This window comes from Thamnophis elegans, chromosome 9, assembly GCF_009769535.1.
Source record: "Thamnophis elegans isolate rThaEle1 chromosome 9, rThaEle1.pri, whole genome shotgun sequence".
Classification (NCBI taxonomy): Eukaryota; Metazoa; Chordata; class Lepidosauria; order Squamata; family Colubridae; genus Thamnophis; species Thamnophis elegans.
Window position 1 is genome coordinate 63,255,700 of NC_045549.1, and position 23,709 is coordinate 63,279,408.

Sequence of the window (23,709 nt, forward strand, 5' to 3'; positions counted from 1 at the left end):
AGAAATAAAGTGCTTCAAAATACTACATAGAATCTTGTTTTCTCTTTATTTTTCTGCATGCTTTAGATTCAGTGAAAATAAAAACAAATAGGAAGCATCTGAAAGCAGGCTCAAAATATTAAATCATTTAACATTGTAGCATGGATTTTTCAAGCAAACTGGAATGCATTTCCATGAAATGAAACCTCTACACTGTTAAGCTTCTCTGTTTGATTCCTTTTTACAGATTTCCTGGATACAGTTTCTTATAGAATTTCCTCTGGCAATTCCCATGGGATTTTTACTGTTGATTCTCACAGTGGAATCATACACACCCAGAAACAACTTGACCATGAAACCCATGATCATATACTCTTTACAGTGCAGTCACAATTGGGAAGCTCTTCCATCTTCAGCAGTGCCCAGGTCAACGTAACTCTGATTGACATCAATGATAACCGTCCAGTATTTGTGATGGATTATGATCAAATATATATATCTCAAAGCACGCCACCTGGAACAGCTCTTTATATTGCTCATGCAGAAGATAAAGACAGTGGGCTCAATGGGCTCATCCATTATGCCATTGTAAGCAGTCAGTCAAGTATTTTTAGTCTTGATCCAGCTCTTGGGATTCTTTACCTTGCTAGAGATCTCAATAGTCATAAGCAGCACGAGCATGTAGTGGTACACATCAGAGCAGAAGATCATGGAAATCCTTCCCTGAGCTCTGTGTTGATTTTGGGAGTGCTAATTGACAAACAAAAAGGAAGTCCTGTGTTGATTTTTGAAAAGTTGCTGTATCAAGTGGAAGTTAGTGAAAGATCCTGTCTAGGTGACAGAATCCTGCAAATAAGGGCCCGGAAGCTAAATCCCCATCACATTTCTGCTACTCTTACATACTCTTTGGAACGTAACATAGACTCTGTTCCTTTTGAAATTGATCCAGAAACAGGTGTGGTTTACTTACGTAATCCTTTAGACTATGAACATTTGCAAGCTCATAGTTTTAGAGCTTTTGTTACTAGCTCAATGGATAAGTCAGTGCAAAATGCAAGCACATTAATAATAATCAACATAATTGATGAAAATGATAACTCTCCTGTGTTTCTTCGCGATGTCTACTTTATTGAAGTTGAGGAAAGAGCATTACCCCAAGGTGTGATTGGCACAATTAAAGCAATTGACAAGGACTCTGGAAGAAATGGGCAGCTCTCCTACTTCATCTTATCAAATGAAAATTATTTCAGAATCAATTCCAATACAGGTAAATACATTATACAATGGTCCCTATATTCAGGGGGAATGTGTTAGGTTTCCAGTAATATATGAATCCATTGAATTTATTTAATTACTTCATTTATTTGTCAATTAACAAACTGCATCTCAACATTGATTTAAAAACTGGGCATTGTAGGTTCAAATAAAAAAATAACACTAAAAAAATAGAATGCAGTCTTCTTTATTTGCAGCAATAATAATTTTTTGATATTCCCAAGTATCATAATATAAAGTTAAAAAATATAAAACATCAGCACAAATGCTGAGTCATCTGTGCTTATTACATATATTCTACTGACTTGAGGAATGAACTTCTAGGACAAAAGTCAGTCAGATTCTCAGTATGCAGCATCAATTGATACTATTTACAAACTCACCCCTTAATCCTAGTTTTCTCTTTATTCTGCTGCCCTGATTTCTCAGGGCTGCTCTACTGCTTTAAAACTATACAATTACCTATTTCCATTCTTGCTGATACATTTGCCCTTTTCTTCTTCTGGCTTTTTCTTCTATTTGGAGAATTTAAGTTAATTCAAACTTAATATAATTCTTACCCCTTTTGATAGGAAATTGACTAGCATTGGCTTTATGAAAGATTTAGAGATATTTCTACGCAATACTTAATAATAGCATGTCACATATTTAAATAATGTATATTTTTAAAGAGAATGAGAGAGCTGATACAGAATAAAATTCAAGAAAAGGTATGATAAAACAAATTTTTATCCAGAACGAATATGGAATGGAAATTACACATAACTTGCCAGATTAATTGCCAAATAATTGTTTTCTAAGATTCATCTGCATGTAAATAATACATTCCACAAAAACCTGTCATTTTATCAATAAAACAGCATGGGTGATAGAGATATAAAGAAATAATTTGGACATTATGGAGTATAACCAGTGCTGTATTGTTATATTATGAGGCAATTCATTTTTAAAAGTTCCCAGATAACTCATATTAAGTTGTTGCAAGGCTTCGGAATATCTGCAGCTCTGCAAAAAGTGAAGAAATATGTATCAGTCTCTCAAAAGCATTTTGTTATAAGAATCCCTAATATAAAAAGATTTTAGCGAGTCTACTTAACAATTAAAATGACTTCACCCCTTTTGTTTTGCTGGTCTGGGAATCAGAATATTATCTGTGTCAATCCTGAAGCTGACCTGACCGAGGCCATTTTGAGTGTTGCTAAACTGGAGCTGGGGGATAGATAGGGCAGAATAGAGATAATTCGGGTTTGTAGCCAAAGCAAAATATTTTCTCCTGGGAACCAAGGTCATTCCCACAGATGGTTGGAGAGGGGAGGAATGAAGTTACCAAGCAATTGGATGGCACCTTCATTGGATCATATGACTGATTGTTTAGGGGAGGGAGAAAACTTTTAAATAGGTGAAAACCATGGGAACATTCAGAGTCGGTTTTCACCAGCCTGTGCCAATATGATATATCCAAATAAAATGATTCTTCGAGGAATCTACCAGCCTTGGAATTATGTTTGCTATGGGTGTATTACTTGGAACCCTAATATGATTGGTTCTGGATGATAGCAACTGGCTTTGACACTAACTGGTGTGAAGTCCAAATCATTTAATGCACGATGACAGTAAATGCACAAATAATGCTTGCTAGCCTATGGGTAATGGATCAAGTGACAGAAGCAGCAAATGGTACCTTGTGGTACTTGTTGTGGCCCAGCAGGAGCCGTTGGAGCTGCCGCCAGACTCCGACAGCGAGGGGCCTTATGAGTCGGCTCTGGAGGATGTGGAGGATGCTGGACAGGGTTCCGACTCCAAGCAGGGCGCAGAGAGCCTGATTGGCCACCAGGTGGCGCCTGATCCTTGAATCAGTGGGGAGGAGACAAGGAAGAGTGATCCAGAAACCAACAGTGAGTTGTTCCTGGATGCACGCCGTCGAAGAGCTACTCAGCGTCAAGAACAATTACATAATTACAGGAGGTAATTACGTTCAGCTGATAGTCATTAGGCTCCTCTCCAGACTATAAAAAACACTGCTTGTGCCACGCCCTTCTCGCAGAAGTCAACGCTTTGACTAAAGAGAAACTAACTTGGCAGGCTGGATTGCTGCCAGAGTTTGTCTGAATTGCTGCCAAGGTTTGTCGGACTTGCTGCCAAGGTCCTTATCTGTTTGTTTATTTGACTTTCAGCCACCGAGAGTCTGGTCTTGCTATTGAAGGACATTCTCATTAAGTGTGTCTCGGCTTTGGTTACTGGACGGAGGAGGGGGGTCAGAACAGGTACTTATTAAAACTATCAAAATGTATCCCACAATACTCTTTTTTTTTCATTGTTCCTTTTCACCAGGGGAAATTATAAACTGGGTGGCCTTAGACTATGAGCAGCAAGTTCAGCACCATTTGATTGCTCTGGTAACAGACCATGGGGTCCCTCAACTTAATGCTACCATATCTGTCTATATCTCAGTTATGGACCTCAACGACAACCGTCCATCTTTCTCCCAGGATCTGCTACGTTTCAAGGTTTGCAAAATATGCAAAGTCTGTTAACTGTGCAGGTTTGAGAAGGGGCTTTGGGGATATTTTATACATTTTATTACAGTGAGACGGAATATGGAACATATTACTTTTAAATTTGAATGTGAATTCTACCCGGTGTACGTTCAACTTGCATTACAGGCAAGTTTAAAAAAATAGGTATGAAGAAAAATTGGCTTTGGACACCATCTTGTGGTCAAATGTTTGAATTAGAGTTTGGACATCCTATTACAAAATGTGAAAGAATTTGGTCTGAGATCCTGATGATGAATATGAACTTCTCGTGGCAACCATATGGAACTGGTTTATTATTACCTTTGTCAGATAATGTTCCCAATTTCAAATATTAATAAAATCTAATTCAGGTTAGATTTTTGGAATCATAATTGGTTAAATACTGCTACCTGCTATGGCATATATTTTTAAAGTGAAACTTGTTCTAGCTGGGAAAATGCAGTCAGACAAAAGGAGGTGAGCCAGGACTTCAAGTCAGCTAACAGTTTATTTCTAACAGGTTGCCTAACGCGGCACTTCACATTTTGCGCGTATTAGCTAACTGGCAACAACTGAGCCCTGTTTGACAGCTCTTTATATACCCCAGCTGTCAAACAGGTAACCAATCAGTAACAAGGTCACGCCCCCCTGGCCAAATGGACCAGAGAGGAAACTATAGTACACAACAAAACTTTGTATAGGTATTATAGAAAAATCAATGAAGTACCCCTGTTTCCCTGAAAATAAGCCCTCCCCAAAATATTGCAACACAGCAGCAGCCATGAGGTGACCACGTTCACTGCCTCCTGCACTTCAAAAATAATAAGACCTCCCCAAAAATAAGACCAAGCACTTATTACGGGGATCAAAAGAAAGTAAGACCCTGTCTTATTTTTGGAAAAACACAGTAGATACTATGACAAGTCTTCTAAATGTATAAATATAGTATGTATTTATATGTACATGCTCAGCTAGTCAGTAAGATGAAGGGTTTTTTAATATATCAGCTTAGTTATGCTCTGACTGCAAAACCGAGCCCCAACCAATCTCAACAAATTACAACTTACCTATGGCCAGAGCTAGAAGTAAGCATCCTGCAATCACTCAATAAAGTTGACTATTAGTTAATATTTTGATAAGTAGGCTGAAAATCATGCTGATCCAGCCACTCAGAAAAGGGGCAGTCAGATAACAGAAAAACATCTGCCACTGAATAAATGGCATGAACCTGCCCATTTGTGAATGTATTTGTGAAAATTGTCTACAAACCATACATCATAATTTTGTTTTGGGACACACATTATTTGAATTCCTTGCAATTTGAAACATTCAGTTTTAACTGAATTGTTTGATTGTAGGTTTTAGAAAGGCAACCAGCAGGAACACGAGTGGCCAATATATTTGCCAAAGACCTTGATTCTGGAAACAATGGAATAGTGCTGTATTCGTTATCCTCAGGTAATATTATTTATGAAGTAAAAATAGTATGGCTGCATCTGGTCATTGTCACCCATTTAGCACCATCCGTGTGTAACTTAAAGAATGCTATGGACTCAGGTGACTATTGCCTTTTTTACTTTTTTAACTTTTTACTGAGGTGCTGGGATTCTATGGATTGGAGGGTAGTTGAGCCTGCTGGGGCCATCCCATAGAGACAATAACTATCCCATAGGGAATGGAACAAGAACAACATCAGATTTAGAGGTCCATTAGTCCAACCCACTGCTCTAGCAGGAGACCATACGGTATACCATTTCAGACAAATGGTTGTCCAATCTCTTCTTAAAAGCCTCCAGTTGATGAAGCACCCACAACTTCTGAAGGCAAGTTGTTCCCCTGGTAGATTGTCCTCACTGTTAGGAGAATTTCTCCATAGTTCTAGTTTGCTTCTCTCCTTGGTCTGTTTTTATCTGACTTCCATGTTTCTTGGAATTATTTAGGAAAGGGGAGACTCAAGACTTCATGGGATTGTCATGGCTTAGATCCAGAACACAGATGTCACATATTCTGTTTGTCATAAGAATATATTAATATGTTTATCTTAAATTGTGACAACCTGGATGGGTGACATTTGTGTTTTGGATCTTATTCTCCCAAAGTAAGCCATGACAATCTCTGTTTATCTTTAAACTCTAGTAGGTTTATGATATGTTATCAAATAGCATAGCTACTGTGTTCAAAACCACAGCTGATTTAAAATGTGCTCTGCTGCTCGAGGGTATCAACTGTGGGATTTTTAAAAAATTATTCTTTTTCTGATATATATTTACCAAGAAACCACTCTAGTCTTCAGCCAACAGAGCAAAACTTAATTGGCAGATAACAGTCCTTATTTAAGATTTTCCCTGCTGACAATCTCTCTGCAATTTTTAATATAATTTAATTGATTCAGTTTCTATAGCATCATACCTCTGGGAAGTTCTTTTCCAGCTGAGATTCTCCATTAGGTGAACGGAATACAATGAAGATACGTTATTTTTTTTATATCTTTCCATGACTTGGACTGCTATAGAAAGAAGTATTCTATAAAAAAAGTCTCGTACTTAAAATGAGATTTTATGCTCCTTCGTAACGTTGTCCTTTTGCAAGCTTTTTCTGAAAATTAGGGTTACGTTGGGCAGATATATTGATTTAACAGAGTTTACTTCTAATCCAAATTTAGATGATACTAGGCAACCCATGCTCCATTGGGAGATACTTTCAAAGATATTTCCTTACCAGATTCCTCAATGTCCTCAACAGTAACAGAGTGTCTAATGTACTGCCCCTATTAGAGAAGTTGTGGTAGATTCAAAGATGTACCTGCCTTGAAAATAATCCATGTTGAACACTCAAACATCAGCACATGACATTTATAAAATGTATGATATTCATGGGCCTCATGGATACTGTATTTTGTATGTATTCCGTAGGTCAGCCGATTTGACTAAGGTTGCCCTTTAGTTCAAAATGTTTTGCTCTGCGGTATACCATTTCGGCCAGTTACAGGAATTAGAGTTTTAGTAGTATATAGATTATCCTCTCAGAGCAACTTGCCATACTATAGAGAGACTTTACCAGAAAATATCCTTATTCTCAGGTATAATATTTGAAGGGAAGGATAGAAAGTTATATATTAAGATAGAGGAAAAGGTCTTGACTTGAGGCAATGCAATCTTGGAGAATTTGGGGCCAAATATAGGTTATAAGCAGTGATGAAATTCAATTTTTTTTTTAACTAGCGGTTCTGCAGGCGTGGTTTGGTGAGCATGGCAGGGGAAGGATACTGCAAAATTTCCATTCTCTGGCCAGCCAGAGGTGGTATTTGCTGGTTCTCTGAACTACTCAAACTTTCCGCTACCGGTTCTCCAGAACCTGTCAGAACCTGCTAAATTTCACCCCTCATTATAAGTTTGAATTGCTCATAATTGGTGTAAATGACCTTTATTGCATATTGATTGGGTATAGCCTTATCTCTTTAACATGGAGCCATGAGGGGTTAAAATTATACCCTAAGAAATCAGATTGCTGTTTTAAAAGTGCCAGACTTCTATAAGTTTATAAAGGATATTAGTTTAAATTATTATTCCTTGAATTGGAAGTTGATTTCTATTTAAGTGAATCTTTTTAAGACTGCAAGACAGAGAGAGAAAAATATGCACATTTAGGGAAACAAGTTTATATTCTGCTTGCCATATGAGAGAATTTTGCATCACAAGGCAAGGATAGGCAGCAGCAGCAGGAGTTGAATTCTCAGTTCCACTCAGTACTTAACGTTGTTTAAGATTGTTCTAAATAACACTTTCCTAACATGTACATGTATCTCTTTCAGAAGAAAGTTTAGGTCACTTTCAGATTGACAACAGTAGCGGTGAGTTAATAACTACCAAAGCTCTGTTATACAGTTGGCATTCAAACTACCGAATGGTAATCACGGCAATTGACAAGGGAAATCCTTCTTTTCAAGGGGAAACAGTCATCAATATTGAGGTATTGGCTTAAGCATACAATGTTTTTCTTTTTTGAGAAGGAGTACTTTTGAATAAGAAATGACACAGTTAAACAAACCAACTAAAAGAGACCGAAAGAATGATATTTGGACATATGGATACCCTGTCCAGAACGCCATACTTTCAATCTCTCTTCGTTGTTTCATTTGTACATCCTTTATTTCTACTGTGGGAAACTATGGAGCATGGGAGCTTTGTAGTCAAAATAACATTTTTTCTCAGAGAGTCAAGGTCATCGTGCCCCTGCACATGGAGGGGCATCACTGAGTGGAATCTTCCTTTGGGTCAGTGACTGATTGGACCATGTGATGGACATGTGGGTGTTGGGGCAGGGTCTTGAACTTTCAACTGGCTGGGGAAAACCTGGAAGCTTTCAGATTTGGGTTTTTCCAGTTGTGCCAGCATGGCTCTTCTAATAAATTGGAACTTTGAGGAATCTCTAGCCTCGGATTCTTATTTTATTGAGGATGCTATTTGGAACTCTGACATTCTATTGTTCAACATAAAGAGCATTGTTCTCTCTTGAACACAATAAAGACTGCATTTTTAAGTATGAATAATCTAATTGTAGTAATATTTAATTGTGATTTCATAACAAAAAATATGTTGTATCATCTAATGAAATAACATTTGTGGCTTAAACACAAGAGAGGAAGTCATGCCAAATATTGTATAGGATGAAGAAGATTGTTTTTAATAGTTCGTGAAGAAGCGTGGATAGTTCTGTTGACCTAACATTCTTACCCTGAAAAATTCTCAATAAAAAGATAGTTTCATTTAGCTTTAGGAGACTCCTGATTTTCTCTTGTTTATGCAATTAGTAGAATATTGTTTCTGGAATGATTTCTGAGTTACTACAGAAGTAGTAGCAGAGTAGCGTCTGCCACAGTGTGAAGGATCATTTGCAAAATTAGTCAATAGATGAAATTATTGATTATATATTATGGGTTCTATACTAACGAACATAAAAGTACTTGGAAATATTAAAAAATGAGGTCATGATATTATATATCAGGGGTGTCAAACTCATAGTGTCACGGCAGTGTCACATGACGCATTGTGTCTCCACCCCCCTGTTGCAGGTGTAGGTGGGGCCAGCATGTGATGCCTCCTGTCCACGGGCTGCGAGTTTATATATTATCTCCTATAACAGAATATAATTTTCTGGGAATAATGAACTGAAGGGTGTTGTAATGTTATGCTTGTGAGTTTCTACAGGGAATTTTTTCAGCTGTGCAGGCTAATTTAGGTTTAACCCCACAAGAGAGGTCTTTCGAAACAAGTGAAAAGCTCAAGCTGACCTTGTTCAAATTTTCAAGACATTTTGGTCTTAACTGAAATGAATGTTATCAGTCAGTAAATGATTAATCATTCCCATTTCAGGGGCAAATGTTACAAAATGCCATTAATAAACAAATACATTCTTTTCCCCCCTAGGTAATACCTCTTGTGAAAGGAATTTCTCATTCTTCTCAAAACATCAGACATTTTGCCATACCAGAAGATTTTAGACCTTCTCAGGTCATGGGCTCCTTAAAACTCCCTGATCAGCATTTCTATCCCAACAGAAAACAGCATTTTATTATCCCTGAAGAAGATTCTGATATTCCATTTGAGATTGATAATGCTACAGGCGATCTCTTTCTTTCTAAAGCACTTGATTATGAAGTAATGTCTCACTACTTCTTCAGAGTTGTTGTAACTGACTGCCTGAACAGTTCTCCACAGAATGAGACTGTTTTCCTCAGTGTTGACGTTGAAGATCAAAATGACCATTCCCCTTCTTTCCAAAATAACTTCATTGTAATTGGGATAGAGGAAAATGTGCCCATTGGTACTTTGGTGTATACGTTTAGCGCAAGAGATGGAGACGGTAGTTTTTTAAACAGAAATATTCAGTATTCAATGCATAGTAATTACTTGACAGAAAATCCATTTGTCATCCATCCTATTTATGGTACCTTAATTACAACAGTATCCCTGGATCGAGAAATAACTCCATTTTTTGTCCTGACAGTATTGGCTTCAAATCAGGCGGTAAACCTGACTGAACATAACCAGTGTTCACTGACAGCAAAAATTGTCATTTTAGATGTCAACGATAACATCCCTAGCTTTGTTTCATCTCCTGTTTCCTACATTAGAGAGGATTCAGAGGTAGGCTCAGTAGCACATCACATAATAGCACATGATCCAGACCAAGGAATGAATGGACAAGTCACATACCTTCTCTCAAGCAATGAAAACCATGCCTTTTTGATAGATAAAGCTACTGGTAAGTTAAAAGGGATAAGTTGATTCCATTGATGTTACCCTGGAGATAATACTAATTGCATCCTTATTGATTTCCTGGAAACAAAACATTTTAATCTATCATCTGAAGTCTATGGGAAAATATCTCATAGCTACATATAGACTATGAAAAGTTCAATACTCTTAAGTTGTGTTTTAAGAATAGAATAGTATAGAATTCTTTATTGACCAAGTGTGATTGGACACACAAGGAATTTGTCTTTGGTGCATATACTCTTAGTGTACATAAGGAGAATAAAATACATGCATCAAGAATAAAAAGATACAACACTTAGTGATAGTCAAGATTACTAATAAGCTATCAAATCGTACTGGTAAAGAAATAAAACAATATAAATTTAAAGATACAAGCAACATGGTTATAGTCATAAGTGGGAAGAGATAGATACAAGGAAGGAAGAGAAGAATAATAGTAATACAGTCTTAGTAAATTATTTGACAGTGTTGTGGGAATTAGTTGTTAAGCAGAGTGATGGCATTCGGGAAAAAACTCCTTGTGTCTAGTTGTTCTGGTGTGCAGTGCCGTATAGCGTTGTTTTGAGGGCAGAAGTTGAAACAATTTATGTCCAGGATGTGGGGGGGTCTGTAGATATTTTCATAGCCCTCTTTTTGACTTGTGCAGTATACAGGTCCTCAGTGGAAGGCAGAGGTTCACCGACAAAAGGGCGACCGACAAAACCACGAGTTCTAAACCGCGGTGACAAAACCGTGAGTTCTAAACCGCGCCGATGAATGAGCGATGAAGCATGCTGACAACAGCGCGCCGACAGAAGCGCGCTGTAAACCTAACCCTAACCCTAACCCTAAACCTAACTCTGAACCTAACCCTAAACCTAACCCTAAAATTAACCCTGAACCTAACCCTTACCTTATCTTAAATCGCGCTTCTGTCGGTGCGCTGTTGTGGGTGCACTGTTGTGGGTGCGTTGATGACATTGCGGTTTTGTCGCAACGGTTTCGTCGGCACACTTTGTCAAGCGCGCATTTGTCAGGTCACAGAAGGCAGATTGGTAGCAGATCTAATTATCCATTGACGTCTGCATTTGTCTTGTTTGGTTGCAGAGTCAAACCAGACGGTTATGGAGGTGCAGATGACAGACTCAATCATTCCTCTGTAGAACTGAATCAGCAGCTCTTTGGGCAGTTTGAGCTTTCTGAGTTGGCACAGAAAGAGCATTCTTTGTTATGCTTTTTTGATGACGTTTCTGATGCTAGGTGTCCATTTTAAGTCTTGAGATATGATAGAACCTAGAAATTTGTTTTAACTGTTTTCCTATAATGCATCTCAATTTATTAACACGGTGTTAAGGAAAAAAAACTGCTAGAAGCAAACAGGCAAACTGTTAATGACCTTTGACAGATAGTTAAAAAGAACACCAAGGGAGATATTAAAGGTTTGCAGAAGCATGGAATGGCACTTATATTTATCTATTTCCAATGTTTTTATTTCTTTCAGTAATACACTGTCTCTGAAGGCCAAAAGCAGTCATAAAAGCTGATCATGGCCAGTAATTCGTGGACAGCATTCAGAAAATTAATTGAGAGATTCCATAATAGTCACAGATGATTTTATCTAAGAAGCTTATATTAAGCCGTTTAAGCCGTTTTGGCCAAGTTATAAAAACCCTAAAAATCTCTTTAAATCAGTATTTTTCTATCTAAGTGTTAAAATAAACATAAAAATAAATATTACAAGATAACTGTGCAATAAAACAGATTTAAATATATATTAGACCAAAAACATCCAGATGAAGATTTTTCCGAACAGCCTTTTTTATAGTCGGGCATCTGACATTGGGAAGTTGATGGCGAAGCTTTGCTCCTATTAACCATTTATCTTGCAATTGGGGTTTGAAAAAGGACTTCAGATACTGATTGTACCTTACAGGGAGAATCATACAGAAGAAGAACGTCATTGAGAGACCGCCTGCTGCCAATTACCTCCCAAAGACCCATTAGATCACACAGGGTTGGCCTCCTCCGGGTGCCGTCCACCAGCCAATGCCATCTGGCTATGACCCGGGGGGGGGGCTTCTCTGTGGCAGCTCCGGCCCTTTGGAACGAACTCCCCGCAGAGATTCGGACCCTCACCTCTCTCCAGGCCTTCCAAAAAGCCGTTAAAACCTGGCTGTGTCAGCAGGCCTGGGATTGATGAGTTCCCTTCCTCTCTCGACCTGTGTGGCTGTGTGGCTGTTGGCTATTTTAAATGCTTGTATTGTACTTTTGTGTTCCCTTCCCCCTTGAGTTGTTCGCTGCCCTGAGTCCCTCTGGGAATAGGGCGGCATATAAATAAAACAAATATCAATCTCATATACAGGTGCCAAACAGTGTAAGATTTATATCAAGCTCAACATATCTGGAATATAAAATATGTTCCTATAAAAGAAATATTTGATACTAGAGATAATCATTTGAATCAATGTAAATGGCATTATAAGAGGCTTTCGTAGTCACCATTAACCAAAGAATAGAACATTCATAAGCAAAATGCTGAAGTTCCAAACATGTTTTAGAAAACTATTTTGCAGATATGTATTTTCCTTTTCTTTGAGGTTCTAGTAATCATGGCCCATGTTTATGATAAGATGTACAATAATTTTCTAGTTGTTTGCACCCCAAACAATAAGATAGATTTCTAAATGTTGCTTAGAACAAACCATAGGGTATCTGAACCGTCATGCTGTGCATCAGGGGTGGGTTTCAACCAGTTCGTGACGGTCCCCGCGAACCGGTTGGTCGGCGAACCCGGAAGTAAGTAACCTCCGGGAACGGCGAAAGGCCCACCCGCCCGCCCACGTTTCTTACCCGGTTTTGACGAGTTCTGCGCTTCCACGCATGCGCAGGACTCATACAGCGCCTGCGCGATCCTCCAGGAGCAGCTGGAGCATCGCACAGACGCTAGTATGCATGCGTGCGCTGCGCGCGTGCACGAGGACGCCGCCGGTTGGAACGGGGCGAGAAACCCACCCCTGCTGTGCATCCTCATAGTAGTGCCTTATGGGAACAGCAACTGAATGAGATAACATTAATATCTTTTCGCATCTTCCTTTAGGAGTGCTAACAACAGTCTCTGCTTTGGACCGTGAAAACCAAGAATATTATAACCTGAAAGTTGTTGCTCTCGATAATGGCAATCCAGCCCTATCTGCCACTCAGAACCTGGTAGTAATTGTTCTTGATGTAAATGATGAAGCCCCCATATTTACCAAAGCTGTATATGAAGCTTCAGTCTGGGAAAATAGAGCCCCAGGAGTGCTTGGCATTAAAGTTGAAGCAATTGATAAAGATTCAGGTAATTTTCCTTTAAAAACAAAGAGCGTTACTTTCACATTTTTAAAAAATGGTCAACAGTCATATCTTTTGGTTTTTATTTTTTTTCTATTCCAATAGAAATGAATTCCATTTCTGTTATATGTGCAAGAGCAGGCATAAATTTTATCTCCACTAAAGGAGCCGGATTTGTACATATATAGGAAAGTAACTTTTTGATTTCATTGCTATTACAGTATCTGTTGTTCATCCATAAAATCTTAATGTATGTAAATATGTTTCTTGGAGAAGAACATAAAGATATTGAATAAAAATGTCTAGTTCTTCCTTTGTCTAGTTCTTATATACTCACTTCTGCAACTAGCACTTCGAAGTGCCTTAGAACACTGAAAATCAGTGTAGCTCAAATAGTATATGATAGTGACAGTTCAGGTAGTATTCAGGTTACAGTGGCAATTGAATTTCACATTACGTCATCATTTAGCAGTGACCATCCCAACAATCCCCTTTGCCGTTATTAAGTGAGGATTGTGGGTCATCACGTGGCGGCTACTTGTGATTTTCTGCCGGCTTCCAATGAGCAAAGTCAATGGGAAAACCCGCGGGTAGTTATAAGCCGTGATCACGACCAACTTTGAAAAGTCTCTGCTATATATTTTCATTAAATGATACTGATTAATGGTAGGTGTCCCAAATTGAAAATTATCCCTCTAGATTGTGGATCTATGCTCTTTTGAAAGTTATAAATTAATCAGTATATATTAAAAGTTATTACATGGATGCATTCATTCCATTTGTCCAGAATGGGGCAGTATAATACCACTTTTAATTACTCTTTTATTAAAGAAGAAAAGAAATTATGGATAATTTCAATTCAAATACTTATTTCATAAAGCTTTTTTATTTAATTTTTAAAATCAAATGCTTTATTACATGCAGAAGGAAGAGAGTATCAATGTCACTTTTTTTTCTAAATAAAAATAATTCAACACTCTAGTTACAGCTCCTGAACTTACATATGCACCCATCTGATTTGCATTTCAAATTCCCAGATATAGATGGAAGGAGGGAGGGAGAGGGAGAGACTGTAGCTACCTAGACAGACAGATAAACAGGCAAAACATAAAAATACAAGCACTATAACAGTAGAACATGAAATATGTGCAGAGTTCCCTGACTTTAGGAATTGGGAGAATTAGTATATCAAATTTTGCATTCATGCTTTTCTAACTATAGTATATGTTGCTAGCTATAATATATATTGTACTTGCCAATTTATTTTATTGAATTTCAGTCAACTGTGTTGAGGTCAGTTGTTATTATTCAAGAATCTTATTCCAGAAAGCATGTTCTAGAAGTTATAAGGCACCTTGGAAGAGCCAAGGTGGCGCAGTGGTTAAATGCAGCACTGCAGGCTACTGCTAGATCAGCAGTTCAGCGGTTCAAATCTCACCGGCTCAGGGTTGACTCAGCCTTCCATCCTTCCAAGGTGGGTAAAATGAGGACCCAGATTGTTGGGGGCAATATGCTGACTCTCTGTAAACTGCTTAGAGAGGGCTGAAAGCCCTATGAAGCGGTATATAAGTCTACTGCTATTGCTATTGCTATCTTCTAATCCAACCCCCTGTTCAAGCAGGAATATATATTTATATATACATATAAATTCTTGCCTGTCATCTGAGGAAATACCTAACACCTCTAATTCCCAGAACGTAATAAAAACATAATATTGGAATTTATTGTTTCCCAGCATTTTTTCCATTAGTAGTACCCATTAATAGCTTGTAACACGATAAGAATAATGTGGAATATTGTACCTGATGCAACATTAAAAGCTGTATATCGTTTCTTAACAAAAGGCTACAGTATTCAAAAAATGAGACTTTGTTTTCCCTTTTTTTTAACCCTGCTTTCTGTTCTATCCAGCAAGTTGAACCCAAAACTGAAGAGAAACCATGCTGTTCTTATAAAATGGCCTAGGCTTCTAGCATGATAAATTGTAAAGTGGGCCTAAAGTATACATAAATAAAAGCCAGATTTGAACTTTAGAAAGGATTTTTTTAGTTCAGTGTAAAAAAATACGCTTTTCACAGGACTTTATTTACAGATATTAACAAATATGATTTTTTTTTTGTAAGCAGAAATCACAAATGGCATCGATTTGAGTTTGGTTTCCAAGTCAACAATTGTTCAAGGAAACATAGCATTTCTACCCTTGATTGTTATCTCAGTCCCTTTTTGTTCCAAAATTCACAAAGACAATCCTAAAGACAAGCCTTTTTCATTCCTTCTGTAAAAAGAAATAGAAATTTTACATAAAAGCATTGTCCACACACATATTTTGCAGAGAAGTACATTAAAAAGAGAAAGAGAAGGAGAAGAGGGCAGAAGGGAGAGAAAGAGAAGGAGAGAGGGCATGAAGGGGAAGAGAGAGGGTAGGAGTAGGGGAGAGGTAAGGGAAGAAAGAAGGGGAAGGAGAGGAGGAAGGAAGGAAGTAGAGAAGGAAGGGAGGGAGAAAAGGAAGGGAAAATAAGGTGGTGTTACAACAGGCGCTAGGGATGGTAAACAAAGCAACCCAAACTGTATATGGTAACCTTTTAAATGGAATAACAAAAGTATAAGAATGGCAAAGAAAAAGAATAACTATGTGAATGTATACCTATAATTGTATGCAAGAGAATAAATGATAGTAAGAATATAAAGCACAATATAGGTAAACAATATTTTGTTATAAATAGCTAAGTATAAATAAATATAAAATTGTACAAAAAGAGAAACCGATTGACCTCTGTGTGGGTAAATTCTTATTTATCCAACAGACGATTCAAGGGGCCAGGAAACAGAGGCAACAAACATGTTGTAAATGGCCAACTTTGTACTCATGAAATCTCCACAACCACAATTGGAGAGAGAAAGTGTCCCATTGGCATAACTCGGAGGAAGCACTAAATTAGAATTAAACCAGAGATACCCCAGGTTTTTTCCCCCAAGAATCAAATGGGATCCCCCCCCCCCGTTTCTTTCTGAGTATAATATAGATGTCAGTCTGCATGCAGTGTGTATTTCTGTATTTTATTGAATTCGATCTATAACTTCAGGCATAATTTAAGAACCTCATAAACTGGCTCCGTATTTTTATTGTGGCAACAATAGAGGTATGAACATACTGCTGATTTTTTAATGGTAGGTTATTATCTTAGCCAATATTCTGGTAAAACACTGATGCACCCTGATTAGAACATTAGACCGTTCTCTAAGAGCAACAATCTATTTGTTGTGTGAATCTTAAAGTAATTTGGCGTCCAAGGGCAACAGAATTACTTTTTCCTTCATGGACATTTTGATTGTCACCTGCAGAACATCCTGGAATTTGCTCAGAAGAAGAAAATGTCTGTCTCTGATTGCATTTATTCCAGGAATTAATTTTACTTAGATCTGGGTCTACCTGGGATAGCCAGATGTTGTTCAATAATATTAAAGTCATAACAGAATGTAAGCTGTTCCAGGGAAGGCTGCCTTTTGTAATTGACTGATGGTGATTTTGTAAACATCAATAGTGTTCAATTGGTGCTCCAGATGTTTTGGAATTGCAGACAACATGGCCAATGTTATTGCTGCTACCTTTATTTCCTTTGTCATCATTGTCCTTCTATTTTCAGGTTTTTGTACTTTATGCTTTTCAGTTTTATTCTGCTGTTTTCAGGCTTTGCAATCCCCACTGTCCAGATTTATTTTGTCTTATAGTTAAGTCTGGGATGTTGGGTGGCAGATGCTTGTTAGTTTGAAATCTAAAGTTCCAAAACATTTTAGCTTCCTCATTTTTTTTATTATTTTGTCTATTTTATCCCACCAATTCTTGCTTGCAGGCAAATTCTTGCATGGGCAAGAGAGAAAGCTTTCTGATAGTTAGGTGTTTCTAGTTGTGTGAAGCAGCTGGCCGCAGCAACAGTATGGAATATGTGTAGTGGTGACAGGAAGGTTGGAGCTTTCCCTTGATCTGCTTGCCTTTCTGTATCCTTTTAACCTTTGCTTCAGGCATTGTTTTTTCCCCGATTCATATTCCATCTGAAGAAATGTGGAGGGAGGGAAGCCTACATTTGAAAGATAATTCCACAGCCTTGATCCATGGGGATTGGAAGTTATCCTGAGGATTAGTGGTGCTAAGCCTTGGGGAAAGAGGTTGAGCTTTAACCAAAGGTTTATAGAAGCTAGAGAGGCACTCTGGACTCAACTTTAATCATGCCTGTCTCCAGTCGTAAGTGTAAGTTTAATACATAGTGTGGTATCTGGAGAGCTGCTCTGATGAATTTAGATTGTACATTTTCCAGAGGGGTGAAATACACACCTGGGGGCCCAGCCAAAGTCCCATGAAGGAACTGGGCTAGAGACTTAGTCTGAGATAGTTCAGTTGGAACATAATATCTTCCCTTGATTTGGAAAAAAAAATAAGGATAGCATTGGAAGATATTTATCCAGTATTCACAGTGGGCTTGAGCCAATGGCATGCATGATGACTCCTAAATATTAAATGCTATTTATTTATTTATTCTATTTTGTGGCTATTAGTGCTCCATAAATGGAGTTTCGGCCTTTTGGCAAAAGCCATAATCTTTGTTTTCTGACACTAGCTAGGATGGATATTTATTTGAAGATGACTCTTTTCTATGTAGACTATGTAGATCTTGATGTTGCCTTATTTTTTGGGATACTAACAAAATTCCTATTCTTATTAGAGCTGTTCTCTCAGCTTTGATGATAGTTCCTCCATTAATTGGATTGGATTTCCCCAGTTCAGACAAAGAAATAATAGAAAATGCCTAAGAACACCTTGAGTACCATTTATAAGGTTGTGAAAACAAGAATGCAAGTCAGAAACCATTTAATAGTGTTTGTACTGATATCAGAATAGAGTATCCTGTTAAGCTGTTTTTATTTAACATTTTTCGAAGGCAAGAGACCAGTAGTAGGTTCCTACCGGTTCGGCTGAACTGGTAGTAGTTTGGCAGCCTAGATTGCTGGAACCGACAGCAACCTAGGCATGCCACGCTCCCGAACTGGTTCTCTGGGCAGGGCCGTAGGTGCCGCCATCTTGTTTTTTGCTTCTGTGCATACGCAGAACATTTTTTATTGCACTGCGCATTCACGTGCATCGTGCATCAAGTACGCACCCGTGCGAAGCGCGCCCACAAGCAAACCAGCAGTAGTGTTTGCCAGAACCCACCCCTTGCAAGAGACCAAATAAATTAAAATGTTGAATAGCTGAAGGTAAAATAATCTATTATAACCTGAGATATACACTTGTCTATAATAAAGGCCAATAGTTATTGTTACAGTATTATTTTTCTGTAAACATTATGAAAAAGATGTTATGCTTTCCTCAGCACTGAAACCACAAGAAATATGGAAGTAATTTCATATAAAACTATAAAAGGCAAAAATGGGAAGTAAGTTTCCCATTACAGACAGAAGGCATACATCTGTTCTAAAAAATAAAAAGCTGTTACATTTCATGAGTAACATTTTCCTTTGTTACACTCAGATATGGCAGAGTTCTATCATGACAACTGACTAATATGGGGCATTATATGTTTAATATCACAGCTCCATTTTTAAAGGGCATGCATACAAATCAGGGATATGGTATTCTCAAAGAATAAAGCTCACAATTGGTAAATGATGGATCAGATCATTCTTGATAGTGGAGAAATACGTTGTAATTAAATTGACTGAAGGATTTACCTGTGCAAATGCATTACAAGAAAATAAGTTTCACTGTACAAAATCCTTAGGATTATCAGAATATACTTACATTTTAACCCATCTTTTATTTCTTTTTTCTTCCTTATTCTATATTACTTTATTAGTTTTAGAAATATGTAATAAATAATATTTTGCACTGTCCGTATGAAGAGTAGAATGCGCAGAATAGGTTGATTACAGAATCACCTTCCATCTTATCACAGGAAAGTTAAACTTTTACTTTGTAGTATGATTATGGATAATTTAAAATTTTTACTTTGTAGTATGATTATGGATACTTTATTTACCTATCTAACAGTGGTATAATGCTTACATGTTTAAATGGTTGCTACTCTTCATAGAGACAGTGCAAAATATTATTTATTACATATTTCTAAAACTAATAAAGTATTATAAAATAAGGAAGAAAAAGAAATAAATCAAAGATGGGTTAAAATGCAAGAAAGAAAAAATAATAGAAAAGATTAAAAAGAAATATACTAACATGTGGTTTTCAATATTCTCTACAGCAGTTATAATTGCAATTATAAACCTACCTCTTTTTATAAATTACATTGTAATTGTATTGTTTCTGTAATCTAGCTTATCTAATCATCAGACCCATAAATCATAAATTCATCTTTTTATGTTTTATGCAGAACATCCATAAGGGATTTCCAGTCATCAATAAACATAAATGTTGTCTTTTCTCTGATCAATTAAATCAATTTGGCTGGTCAAACAAATCAGTTTGACCATGTGATAAATTAAGAATACCCAGTATTAATATAAAACCTTTAACTAGTATAGATTTACTAATAACAAAATAACACTAAAAATCCTGTAACCAACATTTATTTTTTAGCTATTGATCTTTTTAACATTTCATTTGGGGGAGAGGGGGAATCCTGTCTGACTAAACTACAAGGATTAACTGTATCTGGCCAATCAGAATATTTTCTCTTTTATTTAATAATAGAGAATTTTAATACTTGCAAATGCCACATAATGTTCAAATTAAAAAGTCATGCTACATTCTTTTCAACCCTTCGAAGGTCTAAAAGAAGCCTCTAAATGTTCACATTTAATATATCTTTTTCCTTAAACTTCTTTACTTAAAATTGATTTTTAAATAAAATAGTGTAGAGCAAATATATAGAAAAAATAAATCTATATCACCTCTGTAATAAATGAATATGCCAGGAAACTGCTTGAAACCTGTTATTAATATTACAATGGTGTTTTTAAAATCGACTGATTTTTATATCTGTGTGTCTCTTTGCTTGCACCTTTTAAGGAATCAATTCCCTACTTAAATATGAGATATTACCAGGACCTGCATATGAGAATTTTCAAATAAACTCAAATACTGGAGAAATTAGAACAGCCAATTCGCTTGACAGGGAAATTCAAGAGGTTCTTCATATTAAAGGTAAGGCGTTTGAGATATTATACATACAATGATCCAGGGATTATACATAGTTTTTAACTGACTATTTCCCTTTAAATTTAATTTGTCTGAAATGTACAAGGAAGGTGTTTGATTTGTATCATTTGTGTCCTATATTGTTGTGGCCCGACAGTAGCCAGCAGAGCTCTTAGCACAGTGAAGAGGTTGGGGTGGAACATGTACTGGAGGCTGGGGAAGGCTTGGATGAGGACTCTGTCGGAGACAGAGATGGTACCAAGGCCGTCTGGCAGTTCTCAGCTGCCTTCGGAGCTAGATAGCAGTGAGGCAGAGGAACAGCTGGAGCCTGTTCCCAGTGTGCACATGCACAGAGCTGCCAGAAGAAAAGAACAGCTCAGAAATTGACTTGGGAGTAAAGCCACATGTGGACGGTGAATGGAAATAAAAGAGGAGCGAAAGGGGAATGGGCTTTTGCAGGAAACAATCTGTTTGTTTGTTTGTTTGTTCGTTAGTTTGTTCATTAGTTCGTTTCAGGAGTGTGAAGATCTGTCCGTGAATCTCAGAGACTCTGTGCCCAGTCTTTCCTTGCACAGCACTGCGTTTGGAAAATATTTACATGGCAGCTTTCCAAGGTAGATAAGGTCTGTGGTCATAAATTCACCTTTGAAAGACTGTTTACCAGGCCTTTTCTGAAAGAGAATGAGAGGAATTCACATTCATTTAATAAAAGGGGTTTTGTCGGGACCAGGAATCTGCTTCGTGCTTTTTGGGAAGCCTAGGTCAGAACATATATATGTGAACATATTCGCAATCTGATCTTGTCAATCTGTTACTATAAATCAGTTTTCAAATATGCTTCTTTTCAAATATAGTGCTTGTTCAAGATGGGGGCACTCCCTCTTTATCCAGTACAGCATCAATTATCTTTAGAGTACTAGATGAAAATGATCATACTCCTAAGATCATCTTTCCAGTTTCTGATATCCAAATATTGGAGAACCAACTGCCTTCAACAATAACAACACTCCTGGCTGTGGATGATGATATAGCTAATAACGGCATAGTGCAATATCAAATAATTGGTAAGGTGAATAATTTAATAATGTATATTTATTTTAAAAAAGCAAGATTTAAAATTTGGCATTTGCTGACCTTATTTAACTACTCTTAAAATGTGATCATTGTAATATTTGCATTTTTGTAATATTGTAATATTGTAATATTTGCATCTTGTGTTAATATGATTTATTTATTTTAATACAATATTATTATTTTAAAAACTCTTTACATTCTACAATACAGGAAATATGTAAGTCCTTTGAAAAAGTCTAGCTGTCCCATTAAAAATCTTATTTTTTTTCCTTAGAAAACATCAGTCATTCTTAAATTCACAATGCAAATTTACGTCCTGCATCTGAATACTGAATCAACAGTTAATCTCTAAAATTCTGGGTAAAATGTTTTCTAGTATTTGGGACTTTCGTCAGTAACAGCTCTTACATAGTATTTATATGTAAATACATATCAGTGTATAGAAAGCTTTTCTTGTTTTCTGTTCTGTTTTTAATTGACATATTCATTTTGTATCATTTTGAAGGTGGGAATACCGGAGGATACTTTGCCTTGCACAAAACTACAGGAGACCTTTTCACTACTCGCAGTTTGAACAGAGAGAGCGTCAACAATTTTACATTGGTCATAGAGTGTTTTGATCTAGGCACTCCAGCAAGAAGTTCTGTTATGGAACTACAAATCAGAGTCCTGGATGAAAATGACAACAGTCCTTTATTTACAAGAAATCATTACCAAGCAATTATAAGTGAAGATATTGAAGAAAACTCATCAATTCTTGAACTGTTTGCTTTAGATGCAGATGAAGGTCCAAATGGAAAGGTTGTGTACACTCTAATGGATGAATCTCTTGGATTGTTTACTATTAACAGAACTAGTGGTGTTGTCCTTACTAATAAACCAATGGACCGAGAGAGACAATCTCAATATATATTTAAAGGTATAGCGACAGATTCCGATGTCCGACAACCAAGAAGTGCCAGTGTTACTATAGTAGTACAGATTGAAGATGTAAATGACAATAATCCTTTTTTCTTAGAGAATCCTCTTAAACTTCAAGTATCCTTTCAAACACCTATAAATCAGGCAATAGCGACTGTGCAATCCAGGGATTTAGATTTAGGTTTGAATGGAACAGTGAAGTTTCGGTTTGTGACACCAGCTACAATACTTGAGATGGATTCAAATACAGGTGAAATATTTCTTAAGGAACCTGTATTTTACGATGGCTTATTCACCCACCACCTGATAACGGCATGCGATCAAGGGACCCCAGCTAGAACTGCTACAGCTGTTGTGATCATCTCTTCTAAAGCCCACACGGAAATGATTTCTTTCAGTCATACTCAGTATGAAGCAGTGGTTCCTGAAAACAGCGAAATGGGTGAGTACCTAATCATATTGTGTCTTCTGTAATGCTATGTATATATGTATGAATATATATGTGTTAAAAGGCATTCTAGGACAGAAGTTTACAGAAAAATCAAAAATAAGCTACAATTTGACGTTTGAACCCATATTAAAACACGTTCGCTACCTACTCATTTATCTCATTTTTTCATTTTCAAAGTCTTTAGCTCTCTTTTAGATAATCATGATTTTCTGTCTCTAATATACATTGTTCAGTTGCCATCTCAAGTAGTTCTAAGCCAGTGGTGGGATTCAGCCAGTTCATACCTATTCGGGAGAACCGGTTGGTAATTTTCTAAGAGGTTCAGAGAACTGGTTGTTGGAAGAAATCTCCTTTTGTTTTTTTCCACTTTACAGGGCTGATCCTGTAAGGAAGGCAGGAAGGAAACATTCTAGCGTTGTTTCTAGCCTAATCTTTATTGCCCTGCTTACAGAAACTGCCTCTCCGGTTAACCCTTATTACATTGTAACAGCTAAGGCAAAGCGTCCATCGACCTGAGTGACCTTGAGTTGGCCATGCCCACCCAGTCACATGGCCACCAAGCCTCACCTACCCAGATGGTCATTAGGGCAGAGAACCGGTTGTTAAATTATTTGAATCCCACCACTGTTCTAAGCTGCAACAGACAGTAAGGCATTTTTACTTCCTGTTTTAAAGACAATTATTTGGTTTGAATGTTTTCAAAACAGCAATGTACAATTTTAGCTTTCTCTGGGCACAATGAGATTATATCTGCTG

General features: G+C 37.1%; 1 protein-coding gene across 1 annotated transcript in view; it reads left to right on the forward strand.

Annotated features, from left to right (window-relative positions):
• Positions 1-23,709, forward strand: part of DCHS2 (dachsous cadherin-related 2) — a 69,652-nt gene that overhangs the window by 26,200 nt on the left and 19,743 nt on the right. The window contains exons 5-13 of the mRNA XM_032223657.1: positions 227-1,246; positions 3,586-3,761; positions 5,129-5,228; positions 7,582-7,739; positions 9,197-10,034; positions 13,125-13,364; positions 20,379-20,513; positions 21,362-21,571; positions 22,087-22,944. Coding sequence (XP_032079548.1) covers positions 227-1,246; positions 3,586-3,761; positions 5,129-5,228; positions 7,582-7,739; positions 9,197-10,034; positions 13,125-13,364; positions 20,379-20,513; positions 21,362-21,571; positions 22,087-22,944 — 3,735 coding nt within the window. The remainder of the gene's footprint in view (positions 1-226; positions 1,247-3,585; positions 3,762-5,128; positions 5,229-7,581; positions 7,740-9,196; positions 10,035-13,124; positions 13,365-20,378; positions 20,514-21,361; positions 21,572-22,086; positions 22,945-23,709) is intronic.